Below are 22,145 nucleotides of genomic sequence, written 5' to 3'. Positions count from 1 at the left end.
GTTCGGAGCCGGAAGAGCCGGCTCTTTTTAGTGAGCCGAGCCGAAAGAGCCGGAAATCCCATCACTAGTGGATGATTACTATACCTTTCTAATGTGACATTGTTGTCCCTGGCTCTCTTTTCCTTTGTTTCTATGCTACTGCCAGTGTAACTACCCCCGCCCCCCCTCTTCCCAGCGCAAAGCACAAGGCTCGCGTGCGGAGTGACACGGAAAAAAAGTGCAAGAGAGAGGGTGAGAGAAAGAAAACAAAAACCCGGCTCCACACATCACTAACACACACACCCCTTCATACACATAAACATGGAAACGAGCAACAGCAGCAACAGGCAGCCAAACCAGACAGACAGGAAGTACCCGGAAAAATATATAAGGTGAAATGAAATTGAGTGCTGTGAAATGTGAACCACTGGAGAGACATGAGGAAACAGCTCTCGATGATGGCCAATCTCCTCTGTTTGGGGTGTCTGCTGAGCGCTTTTATCTGGTACACATTTGAAGAAAGGTGAGTAACTTTGTACTTACAAATGAAAAGGGAGAAGCCAGTAAAACAAATATTTTGATCAAATGTAACTTATGTCACTGTGAAACCACAAAAAAGTAACATCATGTTTTTTATTACAGGAAAAAAACAGTCAAGCTCTGTTAGTGTTTTACTCTTATTATACAAGCCCAATTCTGAAACACTTGGGAAGCTGGGTAAAATGCAAATGCAGGGCCAGAGGTGGAAGAAATACACACATGCTTCACATAAGTAGAACTACGCATTTTGGTCTTAAAAATGTCATGGTCCTGAGTCTGAGGACTCAGTGTTTTGTGTTTCCTTATGCTTTTGTTCATTCCGAGTGTGTATTCTGTTGTGATTTTGCCATTTGTTAGGTTTCTGTTCTTTGCCTGCCTGCTCCCACTTCTGTGTTCCCTCTGTCTGTCCATGGTGTTATTGTGTCTGCTCATGAGTCTGCCTGTCAAGTTCAAATTCAAATTCAAATTCAAATTTTATTTGTCACGTACACAGTCATACACAGTACGATATGTAGTGAAATGCTTGGACAACTGCTCGTGACCTAAAGAAAACAAAAAAGGAAAAGGCTATGAATAAGATAGGAAATAAATATGAAAAATTAAAAAGGGTAAATTTAACTAGGAAGGAATAAAATATAAATTAAGGTTAAAAATGAAATAACTGTACAACACAAATTAGAATGAAGGGTAAATTTAACTGGGAGAATAAGATAAAATATATAAATTAAAGTTGAAAATAAAATAACTGTACAACAAAATACACAATATAGAACTATATAAGAATGTATGAAGAAATATAAATAAATATATACACAATAACAGCAGCGTGATTTAAGTAATGAAGTGAAAACAATGTCCAGAATGTCCAGTGTGTGTGTAAGAACTATATGTGTGGGTCAGTACTGTGTGGTGGTGTGATTGAGAGACCGTATCGCCTGCGGGAAGAAGCTCCTCCTCAGTCTCTCTGTGTTGGTCTTCAGGGAGCGGAATCGCTTTCCTGACCTCAACAGAGAGAACAGTCTGTTGTTGGGATGGCTGAGGTCCTTCACGATCTTCCTGGCCTTGGTCCAGCACCGCCTGCTGTAGATTGAGTGCAGGTCAGGGAGCTCGGAGCGGATGGTGCGCTCAGCTGACCGCACAACCCTCTGTAGAGCTCGTCTGTCCTGCATGGTGCTGTTCCTGAACCAGGTTAAGATATTTCCCGTCAGGATGCTCTCTATGGTGCAGGAGTAAAAGTTCCTGAGCACCTTGGAGGGCAGTTGGAAGTCTCTCAAGCGTCTGAGGTGGTAGAGACGCTGACGGGCCTTTTTCACCACGGTGTTGATGTGACAGGACCATGACAGGTCCTGCGTGATGTGAACTCCGAGGTTCAGTGTCCTGTCTGGTTCTCTGTGTCTGTTAGTTTCCTGTTTTATTCTGAAAGTTCATGTCTCATGTCAGTGTGTTCAGTTTTACCTCTCCCCTGTCTCATTAGCCGAATTGCTCCTAGCTGTGTCTCCCTCCTGTGGCCCATTCCCTGATTACTCCCCGTGTATTTAAGCCCTGTGTTTTCCTGTGCTCTCTGTCGTGTCGTCTGTTTAGTTCCATGTCAGTCTGCATTATTCTGCTACCTGGTAGTCATTCTGCGTCTCTCTGCCATCTCTCTTTGTGCATTTTGCTCCTCCTGTGAGTGTCTGGTTTTAGTTTTGTTCTTTAGTTTTCCCAGTTTAGGTTTGTTTACTCCCCGCTCTGCTCTTCCTGTTTTGTCACCTTCTCACCGCTGTAAATTAAACACTCACTCGCACCCCAGCCAGTACCTGCATTTTGGATCATTTTTTCAATACACCACACGACTGCCCCCAGCCGTGACAAAAAATACTCTAGTAAACGTACTAATTCAACTTCTTTCCTCAAATTAAAAAAAAAAAAGTGAAGAAGTGCAGGCTCTAAAAGGTTCTCAATGTTGGAGTCAAATTGTTAAATGTTGTCACTGTGTTACTTAAATTTGTAAGTCTTAGTTCAAGCAGCATGATCAATGACATTCCTGTGTTTCTGACCATCTCTCCAGCCAGTTTGTTGGTGGGGGAGGCTGAAGTGTTTTATTATAGGCACATCCTATCTGAAGGTTCTGTTTTCTTGTGTCATAAACTTCCTGCTTTTATTACCCTTTTCTGGGCAGGAGGACACACACACACACACACACACACACACACACACACACACACACACACACACACACACACACACACACTCTTGCACATACATGCATGTTCAGACACATACAGTAGTAGCGCTAAAAAGAGCCGGCTCTTTCGGCTCCCAACCGGCTCTTCAGGTTGTTTTGTTGCTTTAATTAATTTATTATTAACAACAATATAAAATTATGCACAAAAGGAATTACTAATGTAAAAAAAATGTGGTTTTACTTATATATGTTTATATATAAATAAATATATACGGTGGCCCCTAAGAGACAAAGCACGTACAAACTCCAAAGAGCTTGTACAAATTCCAAGACACATGGCTCTCTTTCTCTCTCTTTCCCTCCAGCTCTGTTCTACTGAGAATATTACTACCATCCCTCCGCCCTCTTCCCAGTGCAAAGCACAAGTCGCGTGCGGAGTGAAGTGGGAAAAAAAGTGGGAGAGAGAGGGTGAGAGAAAGGGGGGGGAAAGACGAGCCGGCTCGCATCGTTCACGTCAAAGTGTCGGCTCTACGAGCCGTTTCGTTCGCAACTGACACAACACTAACATACATACACGTGCCTACACGTGCACACACAAACACACATAGTACCTTATCTTTTGTGACCATTGGGGGGTTTTACAATGGGTGGTGCTTGTGTTCACAGAATAAAAGGAGGCAAGGAAGGCTGTTTATTGGATGCTGGCTAGAGCAGAGTTGCAGTCTTACAAGCCTCTCTGCAGCTTCTCTCTTCCTGCTACCCCCCCTAAAAACCCATCTCCATTGAGACTGTGTCAGCTCCCAAACAGACAAAAAACAAACTAAAAACCAGCAATAAACAACTTAAACATAAAAAATCACAAAGAAAGAACAATACAGTATCCACATCTGAACCAAAGAGTAAAACAGTGAAATGTGGATTATTAAATATTAGGTCTCTCTGCTCCAAGTCTCTGTTAGTACATGACTTAATAATTGATCAACAAATCGATTTACTTTGCCTTACAGAAACCTGGTTGCAGCAGGATGATTATGTTAGTTTAAATGAATCAACACCCCCGAGTCATTCTAACTACCAGAAATCTCGAAGCACAGGCCAAGGGGGCGGTGTGTAGGGATGGGTATTGATAAGATTTTCACGATTCAGATTCCATTTTCGATTCTTTATCAATTCTGTTATTGATTCTTTTTTTTCTTTTTTTTTTAAAGGAGAACATTAAGGTCGATTAGCTTAGAACTTTGTTTTATATCTTCTCTTTGAACAAGATAGAAATTAGGAGTAACATGGCCTTACAGCAGTGTGATCTTAGAAGATCCAGCCTACGGCTCTTCAATGGGGTGTCACAGGGTCCCCGGGGAAAAAAATTGTAAATGTAAAATAATAAAATAAATATTCTTCTGTAGCAATAACAAAGTATAACATAAATTATTCTGTAGCAATTACACAAGAATATCCAGTAATGTCCCTGCCTACAATTAAACACATTCACTTACCGAAAATTGGGGCATCTGCTGTGGCAAATGGGTGCAAGCCTTTTACCACAAACTTTGTCACTGCTCGGTGACATTCGTCTATCCTGGCCTGAAAGGAGATGCTACCGGTAGACTGCAGCGAGAACTGCCAGCATCTGAGCCAGACTCTGTCTGTCTCTCTCATCATGGTCACCTAAATACACAGTAATGGCAGGTTTTGTAATAAGGCAGATCTCACTAACATAATATGCACTGTTAGTTGATTATTTACCTGCCGCATTAATGGGAGAGGATGTGCAAACGTTACCGGTGCTGCTGGGTTGAGATTCACGAGTCCGGAGTGGAATTAAAAACACAACATTCATTTAAGGTTATCGCGTGTTTTGTGAGCAAATGCTTTTGCATATTCGTAGTGTTTCCTTAAATGAAATATCTACTTTGCAAGTATTGCAAGTTGCCCTGTTGTCATCCGTTCTCGTAAAGTATAATCAAACTTTTTAGTGTTTGAGCCGCTTACGCGCCGTGTTTCCTGCCAGGTAAATGACGCTCTGCAACGTGGTGACGTCATTCGGGGCGACTGGAATCGATAAGGGAATCGTTTGCAAAAATGGCAAACAACTCCAAGGAATTGAAACAGTGGGAACCGGTTCTCAACAAGAACTGGTTTTCGATACCCATCCCTAGCGGTGTGGCAGCAATTTTTCCCACCAGCCTATTAATCAACGAAAGACCAAGACAGACTTTTAATTCATTTGAAAGCCTAATGCTTAACCTTGTCCACCCCAGCTGTAAAACTCAGAAACCAGTCTTACTTGTTATCATCTGTCGTCCACCTGGGCCTTACACAGAGTTTCTCTCTGATTTCTCAGACTTTTTATCTGATTTAGTGCTCAGCTCAGATAAAATAATTATTGTGGGTGATTTTAACATCCATGTAGATGCTAAAAATGACAGCCTCAACACAGCATTTAATCTGTTATTAGACTCAATTTGGCTTCTCTCAAACTTTAAAAGAACCCACCCACCACTTTAATCACACTCTAGATCTTGTTTTAACATATGGCATAGAAACTGAACATTTAACAGTGTTTCCTGAAAACCCTCTCCTGTCTGATCATTTCCTGATAACATTTACATTTACAATAATTGATTACACAGCAGTGGGGAGTAGACTTCATCACAGTAGATGTCTTTCTGAAAGCGCTGTAACTAAGTTTAAGAATATAATCCACCCACTGTTATCATCTTCAATGCCCTGTACCAACACAGAGCAGAGCAGCTATCTGAACGCTACCCCAACAGAGGTCGATTATCTTGTTAATAATTTCACCTCCTCACTACGTACGACTCTGGATACTGTAGCTCCTGTGAAAACTAAGGTCTCAAATCAGAAGTACCTGACTCCGTGGTATAATTCTCAAACACGTACCCTAAAGCAGATGACTCATAAGCTGGAGAGGAAATGCTGTGTCACAAATTTAGAGGATCATCATTTAGCCTGGAGAAATAGTTTGCTGCTTTATAAGAAAGCCCTCCGCAAAGCCAGAACATCTTACTATTCATCACTGATTGAAGAAAATAAGAACAACCCCAGGTTTCTCTTCAGCACTGTAGCCAGGCTGACAAAAGGTCAGAGGTCTATTGAGCCAACCATCCCTTTAACGTTAACTAGTAATGACTTCATGAACTTCTTCACAAATAAAATTTTTATCATTAGAGAAAAAATTACCAATAATTATCCCACAGATGTAATATTATCTACAGCTACTTTTAGTACCATTGATGTTAAGTTAGACTCTTTTTCTCTAATTGATCTTTCTGAGTTAACTTCAATAATCAACGTGTCTTTTAGACCCCATTCCTACAAAACTGCTCAAAGAAGTCCTGCCATTAATTAATGTTTCAATCTTAAATATGATCAACCCATCTCTAATAACCGGCTATGTACCACAGGCCTTCAAGCTGGCAGTAGTTAAACCTTTACTTAAAAAGCATCTCTAGACCCAACTGTCTTAGCAAATTATAGGCCAATCTCCAACCTTCCTTTCATATCAAAAATCCTTGAAAGAGTAGTTGTCAAACAGCTAACAGATCATCTGCAGAGGAATGGTTTATTTGAAGAGTTTCAGTCAGGTTTCAGAGCTCATCACAGCACAGAAACAGCTTTAGTGAAGGTTACAAATGATCTTCTTATGGCCTCTGACAGTGGACTCGTCTCTGTGCTTGTCCTGCTAGACCTTAGTGCAGCATTCGATACTGTTGACCATAATATCCTATTAGAGCGATTAGAACATGCTGTAGGTATTACATGTACTGCACTGCAGTGGTTTGTATCATATCTGTCTAACAGACTCCAGTTTGTGCATGTAAATGGAGAGTCCTCTTCACACACTAAGGTCAGTTATGGAGTTCCACAGGGTTCAGTGCTAGGACCAATTCTGTTTACATTATACATGCTTCCCTTAGGCAGCATCATTAGAAGACATAGCATACATTTTCACTGCTATGCAGATGACACCCGGCTCTATCTATCCATGAAGCCAGGTAACACACACCATTTGGTTAAACTGCAGGAATGTCTTAAAGACGTAAAGACCTGGATGGCCGCTAACTTTCTGCTTCTTAATTCAGATAAAACTGAGGTTATTGTACTCGGCCCTGAAAATCTTAGAAACATGGTATCTAACTTCTTCAACAGGTTTGACTGGCCCACAACCCCCCCACCCTCACCCTCACCTTCACTACAGAGTCCTCTCCCCACTCTCCTACCTCCCTCGCTTCCCCCCCTTCCTGACACCATGACACCCCCCTCCTCCAATCCCTCTCTCAGCAGCAAGACATCTCCCCCCCTCCCCTCCTCCCAAACATCTCCCAGTGTCACAGTGGATCAGGTCAGGAGACAACTGAGGAAGCTTCGCCCCAGAAAGGCAGCAGGCCCAGACAAGGTGTGTCCTAGGATGCTAAAGGCGTGTGCTGCTGAACTTGGGGAGCCGCTACAACAAGTCTTCAACCTCAGTCTGCGACTGGGGAGAGTGCCCGCCCTATGGAAGACATCCTGCATCGTCCCGGTCCCCAAAAGGAACCGGCCCAATGAGCTGAATGACTTCCGACCGGTGGCACTGACGTCACATCTTATGAAGACTCTAGAGCGGCTCTTCCTCAACCTCCTCCGACCACAGGTACAACATGCCCAGGACCCACTACAGTTTGCATACAAGGCGGGTGTCGGAGTGGAGGATGCCATCCTGTACCTCCTACACAGAGCCCACTCACACCTGGATGGGGGAAAAGGCACGGTCAGGATCCTGTTTCTTGACTTTTCCAGTGCCTTTAATACCATCCGGCCCTGTATGCTTCAGGAAAAACTGAACAGGATGGAGGTGGACCCCTGCCTGGTGGCTTGGATCTCCGACTACCTCACCGACAGACCACAGTACGTCAGGCTGAAGGACATCACGTCTGACACTGTGGTCAGCAGCACAGGAGCACCACAGGGCACTGTGCTGTCCCCTCTTCTCTTCACCCTGTACACCTCTGACTTCTGCTACAACTCTGAATTATGCCATATTCAGAAGTTTGCAGATGACACGGCCATCATGGGGTGTATCTGGGATGATCAGGAAGAGGAGTACAGAAGTCTGGTGAGGAACTTTGTCGCATGGAGTCACACAAACCACCTGCAACTCAACACCTCAAAGACTAAGGAACTGGTTGTGGACTTCGGGAGGTCCAGAGAAGGTCCACTGCTGGTTCAGATAGAGGGGGAGGAGGTGGTCAACAAGTACAAGTACCTCGGGCTGTGGGTGGACAATAAACTGGACTGGTCATGCAACACAGAGCACCTGTATAAAAAAGCCCAAAGCCGACTGTACTTCCTCAGGAGGCTGAGGTCTTTTAACATCTGCAGGACGCTCCTGAGGATGTTTTACCAGTCGGTGGTTGCTGGAGTACTTTTCTATGCTGTGGTGTGCTGGGGAAACTGATCAGGAAGGCTGGCTCTGTGGTCGGCATGAAGCTGGACACTCTGGTGACAGTGGCAGAGAAAAGGACATTAAAGAAACTGCTGGACATTATGGACAATGCTGGGCATCCTCTGCACACGGCCATTAACAACCAGAAGAGTCTGTTCAGTGACAGGTTGCTTCTCCCCAAGACAAGAACTAACAGACTTAAAAACTCCTTTGTCCCACACACCATCAGACTGTTTAACTCCTCTCTGGAGGGGAGAGGGAGGGGAGACAGGAGGACAAAGGAGGGGGGAACAACTAAGCTGTAGTGCCTCTTCACCTCACTGTACAATACCTTGTGCAATACTATTTGTAAATAGTTAACAGTGCAATAGACTCAATACTTGAAATGTGCAATTCACTTGTATTTTTATTTTTTATTCCTATTTATTCTATTTATCCCCTTCGTATATTTTATTTATATCTGTCTCTGTATTTATATGTGTGTGTGTGTGTGTGTGTGTGTGTGTGTGTGTGTGTGTGTGTATAACATTCTGTAACTGTAACTTCTGTCGGTGCTGTGCTTTTTTGGAAATCGAATTTCCCAGAGGAACCCACCCGAGGGATTAATAAAGTTCTATCTTATCTTATCTTATCTCTTATCTTAACCGGATTCTTACTCTGGATGGCATTACCTGTGAGGAACCTTGGAGTTATTTTTGACCAAGACATGTCCTTCAACGCACATATTAAACAAATATGTAAGACTGCGTTCTTCCATTTGCACAACATCTATAAGATTAGAAATATCCTGTCTCAGAGTGACGCTGAAAAACTAGTTCATGCATTTATTACTTCCAGGCTGGACTACTGTAATTCATTATTATCAGGATGTACTAAAATCTCTCTGAAAAGTCTACAGCTAATCCAAAATGCTGCAGCAAGAGTACTGACAGGGACTAGAAAGAGAGAGCATATTTCTCCTGTTTTGGCTTCTTTTCATTGGCTTCCTGTTAAATCCAGAATTGAATTCAAAATCCTGCTCCTCACATACAAGGTCTTAAATAATCAGGCCCCATCATATCTTAATGACCTTGTAGTACCATATCACCCTATTAGAGCACTTCGCTCTCACACTGCAGGCCTATTTGTTGTTCCTAGAGTATTTAAAAGTAGAATGGGAGGGAGAGCCTTCAGTTTTCAGGCCCCAGCTTCCAGTTTGGATTCAGGGAGACAGACACCGGGGCTGGGCCATATCATACCGTTTACGGTAATACCGGTATAATGTCGGGCAATGATAAGAAATTGAAATATCGCGATAGAATATGGGTAAAACGCGCATGCGCAGTACCTTTGTTTTCATACGCACATGGAGGAAAAAGCGTGCCGGCGACAGAGAATGAGAAGAGCGAAAGCGGATTGTTGAATGAAACGGATGAACCAGAATTGGTTTGTAAAAATGCTGCAACTTCAGTGGTGTGGAACTGGTTTAGCTTTTGTCTGTCAGATACACAAAAGCACTATTTCTGGTAGCACATGCTAGCGGGCCATCGTTATTACCGTGTTTTTTGGAAAATACGGCACACTTAAAATCAATCCTTTGATTTTTCTGAACGTCGACAGTGCCCCTTATAATCCCGTGTGCCTTATGTTTGGATTCTGGTTGTGTTTACTGACCTCGAAACGATTTTATGTGGTACACGGCGCTCAAAAATCTGGCAAATGTTTTAGTACGACTTTGCTAAGCTACGAAGCCGCACTGCTTGATGGATTGTCGGAGCGTTGCGGCTATTGTAGGCAGGAGCCTCGCGGAGTGATACGTACTGTGCTTCAACATAATATTACTGTATTGTGTGTGTATAACCTCTTTTTAAGTTTTGTGGATATTATACATGGTTATGCTGAGGATATGTCAGCCAATTTCCACTGGAAATGCCTTTTGGTTAAACTGTCAGCAAGGAATTTGCATTTGCACTGTTAATTTTTTATATAACTTTAATGCACATAAAAAACAGCTGCTTGTTTAAGTGAAAATACATTGATTTTATTTTTTGCACTAATAAAGTTGAGGAATTGTAAAGTATTTTGTCTAGTGTCAGTTATATCGTCAGTTATATCGTTATCGCAAATTTTCAAATGTATATCGTGATAAATATTTTTGGTCATATCGCCCTGCTCTAACAGACACTATCTCTACTTTTAAGATTAGGCTTAAAACTTTCCTTTTTGTTAAAGCATATAGTTAGGGCTGGACCAGGTGACCCTGAATCCTCCCTTAGGTATGCTGCAATAGGTGTAGGCTGCCGCTGCAGATGGCCGCCTCTCCCTGAGCCTGGTTCTGCCGGAGGTTTCTTCCTGTTAAAAGGGAGTTTTTCCTTCCCACTGTCGCCAAAGTGCTTGCTCATAGGGGTTTATGGGTTTTTCTCTGTATCTATTATTATAGGATATACTGTACAATATATAAACGCCTTGAGGCGACTGTTGTTGTGATTTGGCACTATATAAATAAAATTGAATTGAATTGAATTGAATGGCTAGGAGACAGGTGAGGAGCGTTCAGCTCCAAGAGCCTGGTTCCGACCAGTCTCCCTTGCTAGCAAGTAAAAGATGTTCGTCTTGCTTGTCGTTAACAAGAATAAATAAAACCAGCGGGGCCTGTGGAAGCGCAGACCCAGCACTCAAGTATAAAAATAAAAATTAGGTCTTTGGAGGACATTTGTACCAGCTCTCTGCCAGGCAAACTTTATTATGTGTGCCAACTTTATTATGTGTTTGCCTACATGTCAATTATTCTCTCACACGTCACTACAAACCCCAACTAAGGAAACTCACTCCCTCTTCACTATTTACTTTACAGGTATTAAAATATTTCAGCTTCCCTGCAAACATATGGTGCAAAAAAACCCCTCACCAACAAAGAAGAATGAGCATCACACTACGTATAGGCACATAGGAAAAGATATATGTGGATTCTAAATATCAAATTACGTTGGACCTCTGACCTCTTCTTCAAGGTCAGATAAAGTCAATTTACCAAAAATATCTTTTATCTTGAACACTATACTTAAAATTCTCCTGTCTTTGTTTGTGTTGGTAACATTTAGGACATTATACTGGTTTATCCATCCATCCATCCATTCTCTTCCGCTTATCCTTATCAGGGCCACAGGGGGGCTGGAGCCTATCCTAATACAATGCTGTTTCTTTAATAGTGCCCAGAGAGTGAGCTTCCTTGGCAGAGGTTTTCACTCTAGGAGTGTTTCTTGTTTATAAATACAAGCTGATTAAAAAAAAAAAAAAAAGCAGAAAATAAAAGAAATAATAAATAAGAGTGATTTTGATTGGCTTTGCCTTAAAAAAAGAGTATGTAAGGTCTAAAGTGAGATTTGACAGCCAATCTTAGTGTGAAACCTAAGATTGGTTGTAGTTGGGAATAGTATTCACTGCTCTTTAATGATTTGCACAACTAAATTCAACGAGATTGAAGCATACATTAGTGAGTGAGTAAATCCAAACACGATCATCCACCTAAATTCAAATTGATCTCTGGTATGGTTGATGTGACTGAATTATGACAGGAAGCAGTAAAGCTGCTCTGCACCAGTTCATCATCAATGGCACTACTCTAAACTTCACCGCAATACTGACTAGACTAATCAATCTAACTTGCCACAAACCACCAGTATTTCCTAGCAACCTTTGAATAACACAGAGTTGGCCATGTCAGCCCTGCAGCGATGATACTTCAAACTGTGAAACTGTGGAATTAGTTTGTTTTCCAAGACATTTAACACCATGAAAAAACAAAACAAAACATGTAACAAGTTGTTTATAATGCCGATATCTGATCTAATATTATATTTAATATGTAGGTAACTTTTGGAATTTTTGCAGGTAGCATAAGAACAGGGTTCAGACACAATGAGTTAAGATCACAAATGACCTTCCAACACATGTACAGAAAAGAACAACAGCAATGAAGCTGAGGAAAAAAATGGGTACAAGAAAAGGTAACTTTTTTATGTGCACATACTAATCTGTCTCATTTGTTTCTCACAGTTTGGAATTTCACCGACCACTTCCTCAAAGAAGTGCCTCAAAGCCCTCTGAACTTTGTAAAGGCTGCAAGTAAGAGCAGGCACTGTCATAACTTTTTTCTTAATAAATTACAGTATTTTTGCCAAGATTGAGTCATGTCAGACCTGCAGGCATGATACTTCTAACTGTGTGTATGAATGCTTGTGCATTACAGGGAAGCCATCGATAAAGTAAAAAAGCTCTACAATCAAACATGGAAAAAGCAGGAGGAGAATTACCACAGATTCAGGTAAGATCATACACTTCAAGCCTTCTAACATCCTGATATTAGACAGTGAATTACAGGTCATTTTACAGAGAAAAGCAATTATAATGTAAACAATAGTTTAACAGATTACTTCCTCCTAGGACTAATTAAGTAAAGCAGCGTTCCCCAACCTTTTTTGCGCCATGGCCGATTTATGCCCAACAATATTTCCACGGACCGTCCTTTAAGGTGTCGCGGATAAATACAACAAAATAAAACTAGTACCGGTACCGAAAAAAATTCATAACACACGTGAAAAGACCCAGGAAAACCGAGTAAACGATAAAAACGATAACAAAATAACGCTGAAAACCGATAAAAACCCTGAAAACCATACATTTCACACCTGAGCCTCAACTCTCGCGGCCCGGTACCAAACGACTCACGGACTGGTACCGGTCCGAGGCCCGGGGGTTGGGGACCGCTGAAGTAAAGTACTGAATTACTTTTAATAAAAGTGTTTTGTGTAATACATTATTTTTTCGAGTAATGACTTAAACACCGATTGTTAAATTGAATTGTTAAATGTTGTCATTTTTATGCTTACCATCTCTACATTGTTTCAAGCAGTAGGATCAAAGACGTTCTTTTGTCTCTGACCACCTCTCCAGCTACTCTGGTGCTGGGGGAGGTTTTATTGTAGATACATCCGATCTGAAAGATCTGGTTCTTGTGTTGTAAGCTTCCTGCTTTTATGATCCTTTTGGTGAGCAGGAAGTCACACAAACGCACCCCCACGACACACACACACACACATTCTTGCACACATGCTTACACGTGCACACACACACACACATAGTGCCTTGTCTTAGAACCATTGGTGGGTTTTACAGTGGAAGGTGCTTGTGTTGTGTTGTATTGTGTAAACTATTGTATATTGTAACAGTTTGTCAATAAAAAGGCTACGAGGAGAGCTGCTCTTTGAAGGATTTGGGCTAGAGACAGGTGATGAGCATTATGCTCCACCGCCTGGTTCTGACCAAAGCTTCCCTCGTTAGCGAGTTAAAGACCGGTTGAAGATGTTCTGTCTTGTTTTCGTTCTTCATGAGGAATAAGTCTCTAAACTTGCGGGGCCTGTGGAAACACAGACCCAACACCGATCGCAACAAAGAGCTTAAATACCTCCAACATGCACAAATATTTGACCCACAGCATGTAATTAATTTCCATGAATGTAATGTGTTTGATATGCTGCTTAGAGATGGCAGTAACTCCCAAAATGGAGCCAATGAGAATCAGTAAGGAGATCAATAAGGAATCGAATTGATAAGCGATATTGATAATAGAATCAGAATTGCTACATTGTTATCAATTCCCAACCCTAGTATTTACATTCATGAAAGCATCTGTTTATTGATTGTACACTTGAGAGTGTTCCTTAATTGGTAAGATGCTGTAAAATTCTTCTCATTGACCATGTAAATAATTCTGTTATCCTGCACTTCTGTGGTCTTTCAGGTCTTTTTGCTGCTGAGCTGATTCACTGCAGTCTTTCTTTTAAAGAAAGAATCAGTCTGTTAATTTTTTGCTCTCTTTTTTCCAACCTAATAATGGCTTCCTTCATTTGCATTGACATTTTGTTAGGATGCCTGGGTCGTTGACCCAGGGGTTTTGAGTTTATTATATTATTTATACTTTCTAGTCTTTGGTTTCTTTGAGTTCTGTCTTATAGTTTATGTCTCTGTCTTCTCTAGCTGCTCTGTCTCCCCTGTCAGCTGTATCCCCTTGTCTAGTTCGCGTCTCTGTGTGTCCTTAGTGGCTATATCCCCGTGTCCAGTCAGTGTCTGTGTCTGCCCTGGTCCCACATCTCTGTTCCCTCTGTTGCAGTGCGTGAGAGTCTGTGTCTTTGTTCAGTTTGTGTTATGTGTTTCCTGTTTTACTTTGAAAGTCCATGTCTGATGTTAATGTGTCTGGTTTTGCTTCCCCTTGTCTCGTTAGGCCTGATTTGCCCCAGCTGTGTTTCCCTCCTGTTACCCATTCCCTGATTGCTCCCTCTGTGTATTTAAGCCCTGTGTTTCTCTGCGTCCGTGTCGCGATCTACCGTTTTCTTTGCTGTGTGTTTTGTCAATCCGCTGGTGTTAGTTTATTTTTTTGACCTTTTTTCCCAGTTATGTTATGTTTGCGTTCAGCATTAAAGCTGTTTTGGTTTAAGTTCTGTCTCCGGAGTCTGCACCTTGGGTCCTATTCCTGTCTGCACACAGCCGCACCTAACACATTTCTTATATTTAGAATCAGAGAAAAAGTTACAAAATACAAAATCGAGACTTTAAGTTAACTTCAGATATTACATCTGCTTAATTTTTTATGAATTAAGAAGGGGTTCAGCAGGACATGAAACTGGTTATCATTCAACTGTCAAATTACATTTGAACCACTCAGAATAGGGAACTTTGTATAAAAATGTCTTTAATTGCCGAGGAGTTAAGCCAAATATTGCCAAAGAAAAAACTAAACATAAAAAACACTAACTGTAAACATAATATACAACAATAGACAAATTAATATGAAATACAATCTAAAGACAAAAGACAGGTTGTCTGTCCTACATGTATGCTGTATCTGTAGCTGCCTGAAGTTAAATGGCTTTCATTATGGTTAAATAACCATTTCCATTCAAACCACTGAAGCCTATTCAAATACTACATAAATGAAAACATTTATTTGAATTGTTTTCCCTCTCTGGTAAGCCTGATTTGCTGTAGCTGAAATTCATCATTGGAAATTAAAATGAAATTAATTAATATGAAACTGTATTGCTTTCAGTGTTTTAAATAAAATAAAATCAGTGTTTTAAATAACACACTGAATTCATGTGGGATTTGTTTGCTTTTTATACATACGTAGCAGAAATGACACTTACAATACAGGTGTACTGTATTTTAAACCACAAATCTTTCACCTTAACACTAAAGCTAACTTTAAACATTTATTTATTTATTTATTCATTTATTATTTTTCAAGATTACAGCTGAACATCAATTGCAATGGATCCAACAATGGCATTATCACTCAGGAAAACACTCCAGTGGGATCTAAGATTGTCTGTGATAAGGACAGGACTGTCATTCCCGTGACCCCAGTGCTTTTCAAGGCCTTTATCAAAGTATGTATTTCTTAAAGACGGGAACATGCCTTGAAATGTATTCTTTATGAATGCGCTAAACTGGCTCATTTCCTGAGCCAGTTTATGAGCATATTTGCATTGTGTATAAATAAAATATTAAAACAGCTTTATCTAATAATTTAAATAAAAAAAATCAAAAGTTTTCAACCCTAACACAAAACATAGGCATGTAATGAATGCTATTCTGAATTTCACATTACTTTGGACCTTTTTCTTTGTTGTTCTCATCCTACAGATTTGACATAATTCCTTAAATACAATGAGTACTTGTCTCTCACACATAGTACATTAGAAACAGTATAAATCTTGCTCTTTTTGTAATGTGTAATCTGTTGATGTCAATTCCAGGAAAATCCTTTCTCAAAAAAGAGATGGGACACTTGTTCAGTTGTTGGGAGTGGTGGGATTCTGACAAACAGCGGCTGTGGAAAAATAATTGATTCAGCTGATTTTGTTTTTAGGTGAGAAATATGTCAAGTGTATAGAACCAAAATCATGACGACAACTCATCTCTCTGTAAGAAATATTTTGTTGTGTTTTCAGGTGCAACCTACCTCCTCTGGAAAATGAATTTAAGAATGATGTTGGCATAAAGACTAACCTTGTGACAGCAAACCCAACCATCTTCATAAATAAGTGAGCAAACATTTATTCTAACATGGAACTGAATTGGGGTTTTTTTTTGTCTTGTTGCTTTAAGCGTTGTTGTTTAATTTGCAGGTATGGGTCACTGACGGGACGTCGCCGGCCGTTTGCAGACAGCCTCCACCAGTATGGCAACTCCCTGCTCCTCTTTCCTTGCTTCTCCTTTGGTTTTAGTAGGGGTGTGTGTCAGCGGGCTGTGTATGCCATTGAGGACATGAAAATCCCTATTCAACCAATCTTCTTAAACCCTCTGTACCTTGAAAGACTGGTCAAATTCTGGAAATCCCAGGGGTTAAAGGAATATCGACCTAGCACTGGATTATATATAACTAGTCTGGCCCTGGAATTATGTGAAACAGTGCATCTGTATGGATTCTGGCCCTTTAGTAATCACCCAGATAGACTCTTTCCCCTAAATAACCACTACTATGATAATGTACCATATAATGCAAGAGTCCATGCAATGCCAAATGAGTTTTACCACTGGGTACAGCTGCACAATAAGGGTGTGCTCAAGCTTCACCTTGGAGACTGCAAATCAGGTCAGGTCTAGTTTAAATGATGGAATAAAAAAAAATGCGAAGCCAAGACATTTGCACTGAAATCAATATGTATTAGTCAGAAGTAGGCTACATACTACTTTAAAAGTCTGACAATATATCTCCAAATCTCTTTAATGCTGGAACTGGTGACTCGCGGGAATTTCTCTGAGCTTCACAGCTTCTAGTGTATATCAAGAAATTTAATATCTCACATTGAACATTAAGAAAACAATATCTGTTTGCTTTTCATTTTTAAAAAACTTTTTCTAGAATTAGATCTAAATGTGAGTGTCAGTTATTTTAGTCGTGTTTTTTTAGAACAAGCTACCTGACTTGAGATCATTGTCATTGTCATTAAAGGGGCTATAAACGCTGCATTCATACATGCTTTATCTATACTAATAAAAAATTGCAGGAATGCGAATACCACTACCAAATTTATCATCTGCTTTTAGTCACTTCACTGTTACTACACATCATAGAGTGGTATTACTTTACTAGTGGTGACTTTTAGTGCTGTACCAAAGATGTTCCCCTTCAGCACTGACTGTTGACAGAGCACTTTCAAATAAAAACAGTAAATGTTGTATTAATTTTATATCTACAGCAGGTTTACAGTTTTAAGACTTTAAGTGCTCAGAGAATATATCACCAGTGTCAAAAATGCCATGTCAAGCTAGGTTTTACTAGATGGAACTTTAAAACAGATGTTGCTGTGAAACATTGTTTATTTAGAAAATTCCATCATATTGGACATAAATCCAGTTTAGTAGCTGTCTAAAGGAGTTATTTATACGATGAAAACCTGATTTATAGTAATAAATAGCTTAATTAAAGTAATACCTTTAATGAATAAATTTGTATTCATCTACGTAAATAAGTCATCAGTAAAAACAAAACCCAAAACTTTATATGCTAATTTTATAATTCTGCTACATCTCAAGAAGTCTGTTAATAATAGATTTTATTTTTCATTTTATTTTACACTAAAACAAAATGACTCTCGATGGCAGATATCAGATTCATAAACAATACATTTACTGTATCGAAAACATATGAAGCACTTTTTTATCTGAACAAAATATTAACTGTTAATGTTCTTTGATTAAACTGATACTATTGCAATGAGCTGAAAAATCATAAGCAGAAAAGCAATCAACTACAGAAGTTTGGAAGAATATCTGTGTAAGGCAGAGCCGGCGGGCACGCCGGTGCAGCCCCCTCTAGATTCTGCTCGGTGGCTACTGGGTGACACCTCGTCTGGGGATCCTCAGCCCTTCCCATGAGGGTGGCACGGATGCCCCTCCGGTGGTCCTCCTTGGGCTCTCTCACTCTGGGGCCTCTGGATGTCTGGGGCCTGGATCTCCTCCATGCCTGCTTCATGCCCTGGGGGACGGGGCTATGGCTCGCTACATCCTCTTGCAGACCATTACATGTGGAAACCATTTGAATACAAGCGCGCTGATCCACACAGGTGTGCACACGGGTGTTCACTGCTCGTAGACTTAAATTACACCTTTCTTGGCTGCTACTTCAAAGCACATTGTGCGCTGTCTGTCCTGCGTGCTGCACAACAACATTGAATATTTAGTATTTACTGCTGTTTACACTTAGCTAGATTAATGCGATGGTGTTGTGTTTAGTATGTTGCTTTGGGGTTTTTTTTTTTGCTTGTTTTCTATTCTTCTTCTCTCAACAGGTGATCCAGGAGATTTTTTTTTCTCCCCCCCTTTCTCACTGTCCCTCTCCCCTTCTGTTTTTCTTTTCCTTCCTCTTTCTTTCTCCCTTTCCTATCCCTCACTCATGTCTGTCCCGTCTGTAACATCTGAAAATAAAATATAATAAATAATAAAAACAAAGGTCGATCAAATGGACCAATACGGCAATGCCACGATGATCCATTTGGCAAAGTAAATCCATTGGGTATCCTTGTTGGTCTTCAGACAACAATTCTGATGGCTAAAGAACCAAATGGGACAGGCAAAAGAAAAAAAAAAAAAAAATGAATATCTGTGTAAGAGTGCAACTGACCCTAATCCAAAGACATCAAACAAAATGCTATGTTAAGTTTGTTCAAGATGTTTAAGTTAAGTTTAAAAAAAAATAATACTAATAAGTAGGCATGTCTTGATGCATGCTCAATCATCCAGGTAAGGAAATGCAAGTGGCAGATGGACACACTGAAAAAAAGGGATTGGCCATCTCTTGAATTTATGTAAGCATCTTGCGGGTTCTTGTTGTGTTCTGTTCTTGCATAAGGGGAAAGAAGAACAGCATAGATGCATTAAATTAATGGACTAATATGTTAACATTCAGTTCATTAAATTTATTTAGCACCTGTTCACAATGCCAGTGATCCCAAGGAGCTTTATATTTTAAGGCACAGACTCTGCACAGAGACATATCTAATGATGAGACATCATCTTATTAGGACATTTTGGAAAGGAGGAAATGTACCACTGGATAAGGGGAATTGCAGGATGAAGAACTGTGAATAGGATGAGATGATAACAGAAATGAGCAGCAGCAAGAAAAGAATCATAAAGCAAAAGATAAAGTATAAATAATGGATGCTTCAGGGCACAGTGATTTTAGGTTAAAACTTTTAAGCAAACTAGAAATAGAAGTATGTTTACATTATGCTAGTAAATTAGAAAATACAAAATTAACACATCCCACAAAAGTCAGCTTTATTTCCTACATAAAATTACATGCACAATGTACACAGATGTTACAGATCATTTGAGCTGTCTTTTGATGTCATTGATACATCAAACAACTCTATACAAAACTTGTTGTGTTTGACTGAACATTTTGTGTTTCACAAAAAATAATTTTTCTGGAAGATACAACTTTTGAACTAATTAAGAAAATAAAATAACAGAGAAAAACTGTAACATCAAAACAAACCGCCACAATAAAATCACAGCTTTTTTCTCCATTAAACCTCTAGAAATTTAAATTGACTATAAAAGCAAAGTCAACCAATAAAATCCAACAAACAAACAAACAAAAAAAAAGGATAATAATATAATCTTGTTATTATGCCTTTTTCCAGGGGTGGAATATATAATTGGCTATTTGGTTTCAACATGAAGATATTGTGCCACAAGTAAACGCTGTAACTACAGCTGTCACAAACAGGTATTAACAGCGTTTATCTTAAAGCTAAATAACACATCAGACGTAAATAATTATACAGATATACCTGGATTACATATTACTCTTTTGTCAATATTTGATATATAAGCTGAAAAAGCATAAATGAAAACTGAAAATCTGCAACCATTAGTAACCAAACAATATGAAGTATTCAAATACATTTGATTACCTCACACCATTTACATTTTCTGCTAATGTTAGAAGTTTACATTTTGTCTGGAAAGCATTTATACTGACACTTCAGTTTAAAACAGATTAATTTCACTGTCAGTGCAGTTCCATGTTTCAATTTTGCAATACATGCGGTCAGGGCTGGACTGGGACAAAAAAAAAAAATCGGCCCGGGCATTTTGACTAGAGACCGGCCCACCAGGTATTATAGGAAAAACCATAAAGCCTTTGAATGAAAACAAACGCTGTTGTCACAGTGATGTACACTGTCTTGTTGGTATATATGTATCAGTCTAATAAACTTAAACCTACACCATCCTCCCTATTCTGGTATTCTAAACAGTACCCGAAAGTAGACTGCTTGGTCGAGTTAACCTCCTGAACTATCTACAACACATGGTGAAAACCTGAAATTAAGACAGAGAAGACTAGAGGTGAGACATGATCATTACTGAATACTGATGACAGATTTAGATATATTTTCATAAACCATTCATTTGCCACATCAATAAACAGCATGGCAGGGCAAAATATTTTTTCTAACATGGCAACCTTTAAAAAGTGAAAGGAGACAGAAAGACAGGTGAGAAAGAATAAAACTTAATTGACTTTTTGATGGCATTTTACACACAGTACTGGTACAGAATCTAGAAAATGTGGGAAAATACTGGCATCATATACAATACAGTACACTACTTCTGAAGAAATTATGATGGGACCATAAAATAAATTACTATGTACAATAATGGATTTCTATACATTTTACATCAGATGAAAACGTTTGTTGTAAGATTCAGATAATTATTTGTTAAAAGCGAGATATTTTAAATGAGAATAAGAAAGAAAAGTATTTCTTTGTGCCCCCCTCTCCCTGTTAATACCCTACCTGGGCCCCTGGCAAAACTTTGCTAGACCCGCCCCTGCACAGTTACCAGCTGTCAGCTACTTAGAAAAGGATCCTGGTGTTATTTCTCAGAAACAGTTCATAACTTCCCTTCAACTCATTTATGTCACCTAAAAGATAAACCTGTTTCTCCATCACCTGTTCAGCTCTGATGATTCAGTAAGGACATATCCAGGTTTCATCTTCATGTTTCCCTCTCACCACAAACCGATATCATGACCAGCAGCTTTACAGCTGTGGCTCCAGCAAACATCAGCTGATACTAGAAAGTAATATTACATAAATTCTAACAACAGCTGATCAAGCTTAAACGTGCTGCTGTTGTTTAGCGCGACATCCGCTGGTTTCCTCTTTCTGGCACAGAGTGAGCGATAAACAAACAAGAGGGAAAAGCCGATCAGCTGATCATTGATCAGTTTCATGATTGAAGTAGCAACAGGAGAGGGAGGGGCAGAGAATGAGAGAAGAAGAGGCAGCTGTGCAGCAAAGCCACAGAATAACTCCAGCTTTGTGTCTTTTTCATTGTAGCTGAAGTTCGAGACAAACTGCTCCTTTTCAGCTCAATACGAAACGTGTGATATTTTCTCTGAATACGAGACGATTCCGTTTTTTTACAGGAGGGTTGGAAACTCTAATAACTAACCTTACAAATAAAATAAGATAAAACAAGTTCAACATCAATAATATCATAGCACCCGCCCAGCAGTATATAAACTCCGTCATGCTAGCTAGTACGCAGTACGAGTTATTGCAACTGACTGTAAAAAGTCAGCATAACGAAAATAAACTCCACCTAAACTTGGTTTATATCTGACCCAGATAGACTGCAGGTCATAACTTCTTACCTGAAGTTCAGTTCACCGCCTCGGGTCTCTGCTCCTCCTGCCTTTCCGTCATCCACCTGCCAGCGTGTTGCATCTGCTGGCCTCCACCACTTGCTAATGTTACTGAATCTGTGGAAGCTCCGCAATAGCCACCACCAAACAACTGAGTTATTTTTACACATCTCCCAGCATCTGGCCAATCCACCACCTTTCAGTGTTTATACCGTTACGGAAAAAAAACACATATCGGCCCATAAAAACAAAAAAAATCACCATCGGCCCACCAGGCAAATGCCCGGTATGCCCGATGGCCAGTCCAGCTATGC

At 40.0% G+C, this 22,145-nt stretch overlaps 1 protein-coding gene across 1 annotated transcript; it reads left to right on the top strand.

Annotated features, from left to right (window-relative positions):
• Window positions 1-289: 289 nt before the first annotated feature.
• On the top strand, window positions 290-17,437 carry LOC120738177 (alpha-2,8-sialyltransferase 8F-like). Its single transcript, XM_040039319.1, has 7 exons — window positions 290-502; window positions 12,162-12,230; window positions 12,355-12,429; window positions 15,409-15,550; window positions 15,920-16,032; window positions 16,115-16,207; window positions 16,292-17,437. The coding sequence occupies exons 1-7, from the start codon at window positions 417-419 to the stop codon at window positions 16,767-16,769; spliced, it is 1,056 nt and encodes a 351-aa protein (XP_039895253.1). The 5' UTR covers window positions 290-416; the 3' UTR covers window positions 16,770-17,437.
• Window positions 17,438-22,145: the final 4,708 nt, after the last annotated feature.

This window comes from Simochromis diagramma, unplaced genomic scaffold, assembly GCF_900408965.1.
Source record: "Simochromis diagramma unplaced genomic scaffold, fSimDia1.1 OVJJ01000402.1, whole genome shotgun sequence".
In the NCBI taxonomy this organism is placed as follows: domain Eukaryota; kingdom Metazoa; phylum Chordata; class Actinopteri; order Cichliformes; family Cichlidae; genus Simochromis; species Simochromis diagramma.
Note: the sequence above shows the minus strand (reverse complement) of the source record. Positions and strands in the feature narration are given on the sequence as shown.

What these genes read in the sequence shown, in the direction of transcription:
- LOC120738177 (XM_040039319.1), top strand. Translation starts at nt 417, where the DNA reads ATGAGGAAACAGCTCTCGATGATGGCCAATCTCCTCTGTTTGGGGTGT. An exon ending in TTTTCAAGGCCTTTATCAAA is followed by an intron (nt 15,551 to 15,919) that starts GTATGTATTTCT and finishes TGTCAATTCCAG; the next exon opens with GAAAATCCTTTCTCAAAAAA. An exon ending in TCAGCTGATTTTGTTTTTAG is followed by an intron (nt 16,033 to 16,114) that starts GTGAGAAATATG and finishes TTGTGTTTTCAG; the next exon opens with GTGCAACCTACCTCCTCTGG.